The following is a 13,522-nucleotide window of genomic DNA, read 5'->3' as shown; positions in this document are numbered from 1 at the left end:
CATTTTTCTCCCCAAGGAATCCATACTCTTACTATCCTTTTCAGGTGGAGCAGAAGAGGTAGATGCCGCAGAATGTGCTTTTCTGACTGCCGCCACAATAAGTGAATCTGGAGGAGGGTCAGAACGCAAAAATAAAGGATCCTCTGCTGGAGCCCTGTACTTCTTAGCAATCCTAGAAGGACCAGAACCCACCGTGGCCGGAGTTAAGAATGTTCTCATTGCTGGTTCTATCAATCCGGGCACTAACGGCAGAAGAGGCCTACCAGTCGTCTTGTGATGTAGGGTTTCAAAGATGACTGACGTTGCTATTTAAGGAACTGCCATCTTGATCTTGAACTTATTCGCCCCACAACACAACACATCATTAAATGTGCCCAAATCATCCACTGGAGACACTCTGGACGGAGGAGTAGATGAGATTGTGGGAGAATAGTCTCTATAGGAAGATCTTAAAGAAGACTTCGATGACGTAGAAGATGAGGAAGGAGACCTACTCCGCCTCTGAGGAGTTGCCGATCGCTGCCTCCTTTGTTCCCGTGAACGTGATTTCTCTCTCACTAGGGACCTAGAGCGTGATCTTCTATGCAGCGCCGTCTGAGGGACCGGAGCCCTCATCCCCATCAGTCCTGCATCTGGACGCATCTTCCAATGTCTCAGGCTTTCCAGCCACCTCGGAGACAAGTTACTAGGCCGCCCTACACGCTCAGGTGAAGCCTCAGGTGACACCTGCACAATATTCAGTCCAGTGGAAGACTTGGAGGCTCTGGAAACTACACTGTGCTCAGAAACCAATGAGCCAGATGGAGTCCGTTGTCTGGGCACCAATTGTCTATCATCCGACACCTGCCCTGAGGTTGAGCCCGAATGAGCCACCACAGACGAGTCCTGGTGCACTACCTCTTGCCCCACCGCAGACCTGTCGTCTTGCTGGTCACGCGGAGAAAACAAATGTTCTGGACTGATGTCTGACCTCGACAAAGACCTAATTGAGGTCCGAGAGGCTGGTCTGGATAGTCTCGACGCCGACCCATGTTCAGGTGGGGGAGACCTAGACACTCCATGCTTCGAGCCCGAAGCAGACTTCGACATCGACCTATGTCGCGATGGCGACCTTGATCTTCTCTTTTTAGGTCTCGACGTCGACTCCTTCGACGTCGTCCTTTCTCTCGATGTCGACCTCTTCTTTGAAGACGTCGTAAGCCTCTCTCTCGGTCTATCCTTCGACGTCGACACTTTCCTCAACGTCGACAAACCCTCCTTCGACGCCGACACACCATCCTTAGACGTCGAACGCCTCTTCTCTCGACGTCGACTTCTCACGAGCCTTCGACGTCGGACGTTGCACCCCCGACGTCGTCTTTACAGCAATCAACACCAGATGTCTCGACGTCGAGAAAGATTTCGACGGCGACTGCCTCGACGCTGAACCTTGCCTCACCGGCGAAGTCCTCGACGGAGCCCTCTTCGACGCCGACAATGCTGACGGCGATCTGGATCTCGACGTCGACCGCACCTTTTTTGACGGCGACGCTCCCTGGAGTCGAGTTTTCTTAGTTCTACCTTCTGGAGACGCTGATCTTCGACGTTTAGGATGAGAAGATGGCTTGGCAGATGAGAATAAGCCCTTGGAACTCTTCTCACCACGGTTTTCTCTCTCCAGGAGGCCCAGCAACCTCATTTTCTCCCTTTCTCTTAAAGTTCTACTAGAAAGGTTGAGGCAGTGATAACAATCCTCCACCTTATGAGAAGCTGGAAGACACACCACACAAACAGAGTGTGGATCCGTTTTAGACATCTTCTTCCCACAGGAAGGACATTTGTAAAATAAAGGTGGCATTCTGACTAAAAAATACCAACAGTTAGTCAGAACAAGATAGAAAACACCACCAAAATAATCTTTTGTCAAAAAAAGGTAAGAAAAAACCAACTTCTGACAGAAAATACTACAAATGAGCAGAGCTCAAGTTCTAGGTTCCTCACAGAACAAGCCAGAAAAAAGAACTGACCTAACTGTCACCTGTGGTGCATGATGGGAACAGAGTTCTCCTAGAGGCCTTAAAGGCAAAGTGTGCAGATTCTCTGGGGCCTTAAAGGCAGGGTGCCAGTCTGATTTTCTGTACATAGACAACTTTTCATATGCAGCCTTTTAGGCTAATAACTGTTTACAACAGGTTCTTTGATGAAAATAAAAGTTTTTCATGGTTATGAAATGCATTTTGGGCTCATGCCTGTTTATTGCATTTATATTTAGCATATTTGCATGCTTCAGAACGTGCGTAAGATTGGCTTTATTAGCCTAGGTGTATATGTTAGGCTGCATATTATGGTTATTATACATGTATATGTGTATAGTTATTTTAGTACTATGTACTTTTTGATATATTTACACATATATATGTATATTGTTATGTGTTCCGGGTTCCCGCTCATGGGCGGAGATAATTCAGTGCTTATGACTATTAATGAGTATCCCCTGGAAGAGAAGGTGGGGTCACCAGGCGCCGGGTGGTGACGCCTGGTGACATTTTTATCCACTGGCGCCCTAGTAGCCGCCACAACCAAGTGCCCAAGAGGACTTCGGGGAGGGCCTCATTGAAAGGAAGCAGTGGCTCTGACGTTGTAGACGCTGTCTGATGCACCTCCGTAAGGAGATTGGTTTTGAGGGCCACTGTAGGGAGGTCGAGATTGAGAGCCTCCGCAGCCCGATGGAGTACCACGGTGTAGGAAGCACCCTCATCCATAGTAGGTGGAGGAGAGGCAAACCCTGGGTCAGAAGAAACATCGAGTTTGCCCGAGTCTTCCAAATCGTCCACCCAATCTTGCTCGGAATCACATTGCCAGGCAAGAGGGTCCTCGGACCCGTCCCAGTCGTCCTCCGCCTGTGGCGTAGAGGGGGCCGGTTGTGGCGGCAGAACCAGAGCCGGAGAAGGGACGAACGGCGCCGGGAACGGAGCCGCTTCCCACTGCGGATCCCAGGCCGAAACAAAATGGTCCTGGAACCGGGGTCAGGGGTGGGATAAGCGGCACCCAGTGTGCCGCCGGGGGTGGAGCCGATGGCGGCGCCGGGGCCGGAGCAGGCAACGCTGCACCTCGTGGAGCCGAGGCCGGAGCCAGCGGCGCAGGATCCTGTGGCACCGGGGCTGGTGCCGGTGGAGGAGCCGCCGGGCCAACAGGATCTTGACACGGGACCGCGGGGCCCGAAGGCGCGCCGGAGGCCTAAAAAGGCAGTCAATGGCAGCAAGGAACTCTTTCATCTGTTCGGGAGTCGCCAACAGACCCGGGTATGACGTGTAGGCCGCGGGACTCCCAGGCTCCAGAGGAGCATGCGCGGAGCCCCTGTCCCCCAAGTCCGCCTCCGGGGGGGGGGGGGGGGGGGGGGGGTGTCGGAGAGCGAACACGCTTTTTTCAACTTCTTCTTATGGCGTCGCTTACCGGATTCTGAAGGTGAAGATTTCGAGTCCGAGGAGCCACAGCTCCGGTCCCGCGAACGGCCCCTAGACCTGGAGCGGCGGTGAAAGGAGTGCCGGACCTCCAGCAATTTCCGGTACCGCTCCCGTAATGCCTTCGGGCCATGGCACGGCAGTCCCGACAATCCCGGGAGTCATGATCATTCTCCAGGCAGTAGCGGCAGAAGCCACGTGGGTCCGCCACCGACATATTCCGGAGGCACGACCCACAAGACTTAAAGCCGGGCATCCCTATGTGCACCAGGAGACAAGAGAGAGAGACAAAAAGTCTCAAAAAGTGACCGAAGTACGTGCTCAATCCGGATCTGCGCTTTTGGCGCGGAAAAAGAAAGAACTGACTTCAGCGCGCATAGGTGGTGCCTAAGTACTCTCCGTGATGTCATCTCGGAGCCTACGACGCCAGTGACGGACGCGGAGCCGCAGGACGCCACCTACTGGCATATAGAGGTACTGCTTAGCAGAAAAACTTTCCGGATCCAGACTGACGCCTGGGGATATTGTAAAATAAGGAATCATCACTAACGTGTCTCTTTCAGATGTGTCTCTTTCAGATCAAGATTTGAGGTGGAGGCAATCTCTATTGGTGGGTTGTGACAACAGGTGATGCAAGTCTGGTTGGAGCGGTCTTCCATGTGAGATCGTCTGACTAATGTCATACTGCTCAACATTGTGACATTCAGCAAGACAACCAATACACGTTTTGTCTTTGCATTATGTTTTCCCCACTGCAGGAGGAACACTTTTCGTAATTATTAGTGGCTAAATGATTGGAAAGTAGAACCAAGACAGACTCTACTTACAGAAGACGGTTACAAACAAAAATTGGAAAGTAGAACCAAGACAGACTCTACTTACAGGAGACGGTTAAAAACACAAATACATTTACAAAAAACGTTAAACTTGACAGCCTTCTAAAGTAAAAAAAAATCCTTCAAAATCAGATTTTCGGGGGGAAAAAAGTTGAAAGCCAGAGTTTACTACTCAAGAAACCCAGCTTTTTCCAGAAAGGCACTATATTCTGGGTCTCTGTCATTACAAGGTGCTGTTAAGTCTAGAAATAAAATTCTTTTTCACTGAGGTTGCTCCCCATCAAGCTGCAACGCTTTTCATGTTTCAAACGGAAGAACAGTTCGAATTAGACATTTATCTCAGCTAACATTTTTCTGATTGGTACATAAAAAGAATGTTGAGTTTAGATAGTGAATTTATCTCTAATTAAACACCTAAGGGACAGTGTTCAGAATGCCCTCACATTGGTAGAGATAGTCCACAGTAAACAACAATAGTACCTCACCTGTGTGATTTTACAGAATATAAGGCAAAAGCTTCTTAAGAACATTCTCACTTACATAAAGCAAAAGAAAAGATTTGGTACCAACCAGCTGCATCCAGGAACTCTGAGATGGACTCGACGGGCATAAACTCATCCTGGAAGGTTTTCAGTGCTTTGTCAGCAGCTTCATAGATAGGCATGTCATTGTGTCGGATGAAGTCTGCCAGAGAGTAGGACCAGCCTCCTTCTGTGTTACTTGTGGGCACCTTCTACAAAAAAGAATGAGTGTTAAACCTCAACTTAAGCTGTCGAGTGCAATGGAGCCTAATATTAACAGACACCACACAGAAGCATCCTAGAACATTCAGAAACCTGGACTTAAACACTTCAGATGGAAAGCAATACATTAAAAGTCTATTTAAGGTAAACCTTAAAAAGGAGCACTTGGTTATGTGGGAAAGGGGAGGATAAGACATGCATCTCAGAACACTGTAGGACAACACTCTAATACTTTTCTAAACTCCCAATTTTGAGACTAGGGGCCATATGTAGGAAGCCTAATTGCGCTCGCAAATGCTGAAATTCGCAGAATTGTGTCGGATGAAGTCTGCCAGGGAGAAGGACCAGCCTCCTTCTGTGTTACTTGTGGGCACCTTCTACAAAAAAGAATGAGTGTTAAACCTCAACTTAAGCTGTCGAGTGCAATGGAACCTAATATTAACAAACACCACACAGAAGCATCCTAGAACATTCAGAAACCTGGACATAAAGACTTCAGATGGAAAGCAATACATTAAAAGTCTATTTAAGGTAAACCTTAAAAAGGAGCACTTGGTTATGTGTGAAAGGGGAGGATAAGACATGCATCTCAGAACACTGTAGGACAACACTCTAATACTTTTCTAAACTCCCAATTTTGAGACTAGGGGCCATATGTAGGAAGCCTAATTGCGCTCGCAAATGCTGAAATTCGCAGAATTTCTGCATTTGCGATCGCAATTAGGGCAGTGTGCTATGTAGCACACAAAAAGCCACACGCAAAATAAGGAATCGCAAAATTTGCGATTCCTTATTTTGCGATTGCATTTAAGGAATTGCAAATTTCGATTCCTTAAATGCAATGTAGGAAGCACCCAAGTTGTGCGAATTGTGGCTTAAGGAATCGCAAAATACCACCAACTGCAGGTTTGTGGTAAATTGCGATTTCTTTGAAAAATGCACTTTTTGGCATTTTTCAAAGTGCCATGTGGGTCACATACATGCCCTTAGGGCATATATGCGGGCCACATGTGCACACATGTTAATTTCAGGGTGCAACAGGGTGTCCTATTGACACCCTTGCAACCCTGAAATTGCGTTCTCAATTTGCTATTCTCGAATTGAGAATCGCAAATTGAGAATGTCTTCCAATTCATTCCTATGGGCCTTCTAGCCCATAGGAATGAATGAGAAGGTATTCCTTATTTGCGAATCTCAATTTGCGATTCGCAAATAAGGAATAATTGGGATTCTCAAAAAAATGCTAATCCTACCTACATTTCGTTTTGTGATTCTTTAATTGAGATTCCCAAAAAATCGCAATTTGAGATTCGCAAAACACAAATCACCTATATATGGCCCAAAGTGTTTTTTTTATTTCTGCCAAAACATCTTTCAGCTACCCATGGTGCTTTTATTGTCTGAGCCAAAGAAAAAGGCAAATGCTATCACTACCTCAGTACTGCTGGTCATATGAAGTCGAGGAAAATCAGTTACCACTGACCCTGGACAGTTACTGTGTTCTCCTTAAGGACTGTTAATATGTGTTCGTCAACTACTTGGGTGATACCAATTGAGCGGAGAGGAGAAAATCTTTGTAAAATTGTTCAGATATTTGGATATACCCTGTTGTAGAAGGATGATCCAGTGGAAAGACAATCATATAAGCCAGATTAAGTATATCAGTTGTAGAACTGAAACATCTGGAGACTGACACACTGAGCAGCTGGGATATCCCGGGGGAGCATCAATGTTAGGGTACAAATGACACACTATCGAGAGGTAATTGGATAAAGGGATGAGCATGGCATATTAAGGACTAATGTCAGTTCATGGTACTATATTAGAGTTGCTTGCATTCAAGGCCCAACACTCAGTGTGTTGGCTTTCATGGAACTGCAGTGAAGTTATCACAATGGAGTCATGATGCAAGGCAGTGCAATGAATGTGACAAGGTCCCTGGCATTGCAAGGGATATGTGAGAGTTCAAGACAGTGCTCAGGGTGTCCTAATACAGGGCTCTACAATGCATATTGGGAATATGGGCACTGTGTGGAGGGCAATATGGAGCAAATCACTGGTCTCAAAATGACTAGAACCAGTGGACAAGATGTGTATGCCAGGATTGAGGCCACTGATCAAAATGTGACCATCATCCACTTAACTGGTTATGCCATGGCTTAGGGTACTGTGATCAGTATGACTGGGATGACAGCACTACAGCAAGTGAATCAGAGTGAGTGGAAGTACAAGAGCAAGGAGAAGTCAATGTGGGGTTGAGTGAGAGAGAATGAAGGGGAGTGAGTGAGTAACAGGGAGTGAGTGAGTAACAGGGAGTGAGTGAGTAACAGGGAGTGAAGGGGAATGAGTGAAGGGGAGTGAGTGAAGGGGAGTGTGTGAGTGAAGGGGAGTGAGTGAGCGAAGGGGATTGAGTGAGTGCAGGGGAGTGAGTGCAGGGGAGTGAGTGCAGGGGCGTGAGTGAAGGGGCGTGAGTGTAGGGGCGTGAGTGTAGGGGCGTGAGTGAAGGGGCGTGAGTGAAGGGGCGTGAGTGAAGGGGCGTGAGTGAAGGGGCGTGAGTGAAGGGGCGTGAGTGAAGGGGCGTGAGTGAAGGGGCGTGAGTGAAGGGGCGTGAGTGAAGGGGAGTGAGTGAAGGGGAGTGAGTGAAGGGGAGTGAGTGAAGGGGAGTGAGTGAAGGGGAGTGAGTGAAGGGGAGTGAGTGAGTGAAAGGGAGTTAGTGAGTGAAGGTGAGTGAGTGAGGGGGAGTGAGTGAGTGAATGAAGGGGAGTGAGTGAAGGGGAGTGAGTGAAGGGGAGTGAGTGAAGGGGAGTGAGTGAAGGGGAGTGAGTGAAGGGGAGTGAGTGAAGGGGAGTGAGTGAGTGAAAGGGAGTTAGTGAGTGAAGGTGAGTGAGTGAGGGGGAGTGAGTGAGTGAATGAAGGGGAGTGAGTGAAGGGGAGTGAGTGAAGGGGAGTGAGTGAGTTAAGGGGAGTGAGTGAGTGAAGTGGCGTGAGTGAAGTGGCGTGAGTGAAGGGGCGTGAGTGAAGGGGCGTGAGTGAAGGGGCGTGAGTGAAGGGGCGTGAGTGAAGGGGCGTGAGTGAAGGGGCGTGAGTGAAGGGGCGTGAGTGAAGGGGCGTGAGTGAAGGGGAGTGAGTGAAGGGGAGTGAGTGAGTGAGTGAAAGGGAGTGAGTGAAGGGGAGTGAGTGAAGGGAAGTGAGTGAAGGGAAGTGAGTGAAGGGAAGTGAGTGAGTGAAGGGAAGTGAGTGAGTGAAGGGGAGTGAGTGAAGGGAAGGGAGTGAGTGAAGGGAGGGGAGTGAAGGGAGGGGAGTGACTGAAGGGGAGTGAGTGAATGAGGGAAGGGGAGTGAGTGAAAGGGAGTGAGTGAAGGGGAGTGAGTGAAGGGGAGTGAGTGAAGGGGCGTGAGTGAAGGGGCGTGAGTGAAGGGGCGTGAGTGAAGGGGCGTGAGTGAAGGGAAGTGAGTGAAGGGAAGTGAGTGAAGGGAAGTGAGTGAGTGAAGGGGAGTGAGTGAGTGAAGGGGAGTGAGTGAAGGGAAGGGAGTGAGTGAAGGGAGGGGAGGGGAGTGAAGGGAGGGGAGTGAGTGAAGGGGAGTGAGTGAATGAGGGAAGGGGAGTGAGTGAGTGAAGGGGAGTGAGTGAAAGGGAGTGAGTGAAGGGGAGTGAGTGAAGGGGAGTGAGTGAAGGGGCGTGAGTGAAGGGGCGTGAGTGAAGGGGCGTGAGTGAAGGGGCGTGAGTGAAGGGGCGTGAGTGAAGGGGCGTGAGTGAAGGGGCGTGAGTGAAGGGGAGTGAGTGAAGGGGAGTGAGTGAAGGGGAGTGAGTGAGTGTGAGTGAGTGAGTGAGTGAGTGGGAGTGAGTGAAGGGGAGTGAGTGAAGGGGAGTGAGTGAAGGGAAGTGAGTGAGGGAAGGGGAGTGAGTGAAGGGAGTGAGTGAAGGGAGTGAGTGAAGGGAGGGGAGTGAAGGGAGGGGAGTGAGTGAAGGGGAGTGAGTGAAGGGGAGTGAGTGAGTGAAAGGGAGTGAGTGAAAGGGAGTGAGTGAAAGGGAGTGAGTGAAAGGGGAGTGGGTGAAGGGGAGTGGGTGAAGGGGAGTGAGTGAGTGCAGGGGAGTGAGTGTGTGTAGGGGAATGAGTGAGTATATGGGAGTGAGTGAGTGAAGGGGAGTGAGTGAGTGAAGGGGAGTGAGTGAGTAAAGGGGAGTGAGTGAGTAAAGGGGAGTGAGTGAGTGAAGGGGAGTGAGTGAGTGAAGGGGAGTGAGTGAGTGAAGGGGAGTGAGTGAGTGAAGGGGAGTGAGTGAGTGAAGGGGAGAGAGTGAGTGAAGGGGAGAGAGTGAGTGTTTTAGTGAAGGGGTGAGGGAGTGAAGGGGATGAGTGAGTGAAGGGGTGAGTGAGTGAAGGGGAGTGAGTGAGTGTGTGAGTGAAGGTGAGTGAGCGAGTGAGTGAAGGGGAGTGTGTGAGTGAGTGAAGGGGAGTGAGTGAGGGGGAGTGTGTGACAGTAGGGGGAGTGTGATAGTGAGGGGAGTGTGTGATAGTGAAGGGGAGTGAGTGAAGGGGAGTGAGTGAAGGGGAGTGAGTGAAGGGGAGTGAGTGAAGGGGAGTAAGTGAGTGAGGGGAGTGAGTGAGGGGGAGTGAGTGAGTGAAGGGGAGTGAGTGTGTGTGTGTGTGTGTGCGTGTGTGTGTGTGTGTGACTCTCTCTCCAAGTGTGCATCTAACTGGCTTGTTGGCCTGAGACTGTTGTGCAGAGTGATCCAGGTTCAGTAACTCAGTTTCTCGGTAGACGTTCCTTACCTTAAACATGCCATAAATGAGATCCACCAGGGCCCAGAACAGCAGGCTGGAACGATACACCGAGTATTCCTTCACCACCTTTTCTGTAAGCCTGGAGAAAGAGGAAACATGGGTCAGCTCTGCAATCTGAGACAACAGGAGACTCCTGTGAATGAACATCAAGATTTGTAGCACTATGCTTACTCTACTTTATAATGTGCATGACCTTTTCTTGGAGCCAAAGGACTGCCAAAGTTTACTGAACAATATTCTACATGGGTACCACTGTTTACCACTGGTGTCTCAAGCTCAGAAAACTACTGTAATCAAACTAGAACAACCAATTAACTGCTTCTGGGCACTGGAATCTTTCTAGGTAGTGATGGCAAGCAGTTGAGGCATGTTCTAGGAGGTCAGAGAGGTTATTCACTTGTATACAGGTGGACAAACTAAAAAGTTACTCATCTTTGGTAACACTTTTTCAGGTAGATGCCCTGTCTAAACGCAGATTCTTTACCTCCAGATTATTATATTCTCAGGCATTAGACAGGACCTGAATATTTCTCAAGCAATAACTCCTGCACACCACTAGGCGCCCTGTGGCAACCTCAAAACACCCCAGAAGTGACAGAGCAGAGGTGCATATCGGCCCCACCCCAGGATGCTAATGTCAGTTTCTGTCTGTCCTCCTTCCACGCGGTTTGACTGAAAAACTGCAGAGGAGAGTGTGCTGAAAACTAACGTAGGACCTTATTAAGGTGTGCAGATGTCGACTCCACAAAATGGGGAGGAAGGTTGGCGGTGAAGAATCTGCCATTAGATAGTATGCACCAGAAGAGTGTTACAGAAGATAAGTAACTTTATCTGGCCAGTATCCTTAGCCATAGATACTTCACCTATAGAATAACAGCAATACCTTTCAAAAGGGAGAGGGTCTGTAGAATGGACTCAAACCAAAATGTCCAGCATGACTGATGGGAAAAATGTCTCTCTCTACCGACCTGGCTGTCAGTGCAATAATAATAGGCAAATGTGGGTACTGATGCGCACGTTGCAGCTTGACAGATGTCCAAGACAGGAACTCTTCATGCTAATAACTTTGTAGCACATTTGGCCATGGTTGAATTACCCCATAAGCCTCAGAGGGCTCCATCTTGGGTATTGCGCAACATGTTTATGCATAGGATGATCACCTTCAACAGAATCTTCAATACCCCCTTTCCCTTTTTAATACCTGAAAACCCAACGAAGAGCTGCTCACTAACCCAACACACTTTTGTGTGCTTCATGTAGAAGCACAGGGCTTTCGTTGGATCAAGCCAAAAAATTCTCACCTCCTTTTTTGAGGGATGTGCCAAAGTTTAAAAATCCACTAGAGTGATGGAGTGTCGAATGTGGAAGAGCGATACGACTTGGAGAAAGGCAGCCCAGGTTGTTAGCACCAACATGTCAAGAAAGAAGAACAAGTTACATTACCTTCGCTAATGCTGTTCGTGGTGGATATTCTATCTAACCACAGACTCTTCACCTTGAATTCGGAAACTCAAAAGCAGTAATCCTGTATACTGATAGGTGGCATTGGCGTGACTATTGGGGCTCTATAAAGGTGCCATCCAGGCTCACTGATGTCAGTTCCTTTTTAAAGCATAGATAACAGATACTTTGACAGCGGACTGTTGTTACTGCACCTCACGTTAGTTTCATTTATATTGAATGTGCTTGCGCAACAAGCACTGACATCAACTGTCAATTGATGCCTCTGTAAGTCAAATCATAAGCAGTAGAGGGGTTGGGCGTGCGCCAAGTGATGAAGTCCATGGAATCAGTATTTAGTTTTCAAGTAGGTCTTTATTTGCAATCAGTTAATTCCTTCGAAATTGGTGATTTTACTGTCAGCCAACGCGTTTCGTTATCAAGATGAGAACTTCGTCAGGATGCGTGTCCTTATGGTAAGGAAAATGCTACTTACCAGTATGCATCTGTTCTTGGCATGTAGAGCTGCAGTTACACACTATGCATAGATGGCCACCTAGTGTTGGGCCCGGATGTTTGCAGTTTGTTTTGTTGTAGAAAAGTCTTTGGAAGTCACAGGATAGGTGACTCCTCCTTTGGATACTGCGCATGGGCATCGGCTCCATCCCCAGATTGTTTTTCACCATTAGGGAAGTGATGGAGCTGTACAAGAGGTAGTGATGTCTATGTGATTTGTATCTAATTAAGATAATACTGGAACAGATAAAGGTAGCCAGGGAGGCGGGTGGACGCGTGTAACTCTGCAGCTCTACATGCCAAGAACAGATGCATACTGGTAAGTAGCATTTTCCGTTCGAGGCATATGAGCTGCAGATTACACACTATGCATAAATTGTATAGCAGTACCCACACCTAGCGGCGACCACCAGTAATTGTTGCAGTTGTTTGAAACAGTGTTTTTAGTACAGCCTGGCCCATAGTGGCTTGTTGTTTTGTTTGCACATCTACACAGTAATGCTTTGTGAATGTGTGCGGTGTAAGCCATGTAGCTGCTCTGCATATGGCATCTAGGGGAATGTTCCCCAAGAATGCCATTGAAGCCCCTATCCTTCTTGTTGAATAGGCTTTTGGAGGAATTGTTAACGAACGTTAGGCTTTCTGGTAACATATTTGTATGCATTTAACAATCCATCTGGCGATCCCTGATTTGTATATGGGGTTGCCTTTATGTGGCGGTGAAAAAAAGACACAAAAAGTTGTATTGTTTTACGAAAAGTTTGTGTCCTTTCGATATACTACAGTAATGCTCTTTTGACATCTAAGGTGTGTAGAGCTCTTTCTGCGACTGTTTGAGGCTGCGAGAAAAATACGGGCAGCTCAACTGATTGATTTAGATGGAATGGTGAAATGACCTTTTTTACTATAATAGTTGCTGTTACAATGTTTATAGTGACTATATGGCCTTTTTTTGGTACCCAAATGAGATATGTTTTGTATAACAATATAACGAAAATGGGTTTGGTGTATAGATATTGATATAATTTAAATTGTTTCATAATTTTTAAACCTACATAAATGTGAATCTGAAACTGTATTTATGTATGTTGCTATATGGTTGTACTTGTACAAACCGAATAAAGCATTTTGAAACGAAACGACTTAAGGAAGGAATTTAGGATTAGTACGAAGAACCACTTTGTTATGATGCATTTGCAAAAAAGGTTCTTGAATGGCAAATGCTTGTAGTTCACTAACCCTTCTGAGAGAAGTAATTGCTACTAAGAAAGCTACTTTCCAGGTTAGAAATTGCAATTCACATTTATGTAATGGTTCAAAGGGAGGACCCATTAATCTCGTAAGAACAATGTTCAAGTTCAACACTGGTGCCGGTCGCGTTCTGGGAGGAATTATTTTTTTGAGTCCTTCCATGAAAGCTTTTATAGCTGGTACTCTAAAAAGAGATAGATGTTGTCTATTTTGTAAGTATGCTGCAATGGCAGCAAGGTGTAGTCTGATAGACGTATAGGGTAAATTACACTTTTGAAGGTGTAATAGATATCCTATGATGTGTTGAATAGACACGTCTAAGGGAATTATTTGGTTGTTTTGGCAGTATATGACAAAGCGTTTCCACTTAGCAGCATAACATGCTCTAGTAGTGGGACGTCTAGCTTCTTTAATATTGTTCATGCATTCTGGAGGAAGGTTGAGGTAACCAAACTCTATGACCTCAGGAGCCAGATCGCTAGGTTGAGCTGAGCTGGGTCCAGGTGTCTGATC

The 13,522-nt window shown here is 47.5% G+C and overlaps 1 protein-coding gene across 11 annotated transcripts in view; it reads right to left on the bottom strand.

The window, feature by feature from the left end:
* The window catches only part of UBR4 (ubiquitin protein ligase E3 component n-recognin 4), a 2,329,353-nt gene that overhangs the window by 23,747 nt on the left and 2,292,084 nt on the right, over positions 1-13,522 (bottom strand). For all 11 annotated transcript variants that reach the window (XM_078642504.1, XM_078642505.1, XM_078642507.1 and 8 more), the window contains 2 exons: positions 9,791-9,881; positions 4,847-5,009 (listed from right to left, as the gene is read on the bottom strand). In XM_078642504.1, coding sequence (XP_078498630.1) covers positions 4,847-5,009; positions 9,791-9,881 — 254 coding nt within the window. The remainder of the gene's footprint in view (positions 1-4,846; positions 5,010-9,790; positions 9,882-13,522) is intronic.

This window comes from Lissotriton helveticus, chromosome 5_1, assembly GCF_964261635.1.
Source record: "Lissotriton helveticus chromosome 5_1, aLisHel1.1, whole genome shotgun sequence".
Taxonomy (NCBI): domain Eukaryota; kingdom Metazoa; phylum Chordata; class Amphibia; order Caudata; family Salamandridae; genus Lissotriton; species Lissotriton helveticus.
Note: the sequence above shows the minus strand (reverse complement) of the source record. Positions and strands in the feature narration are given on the sequence as shown.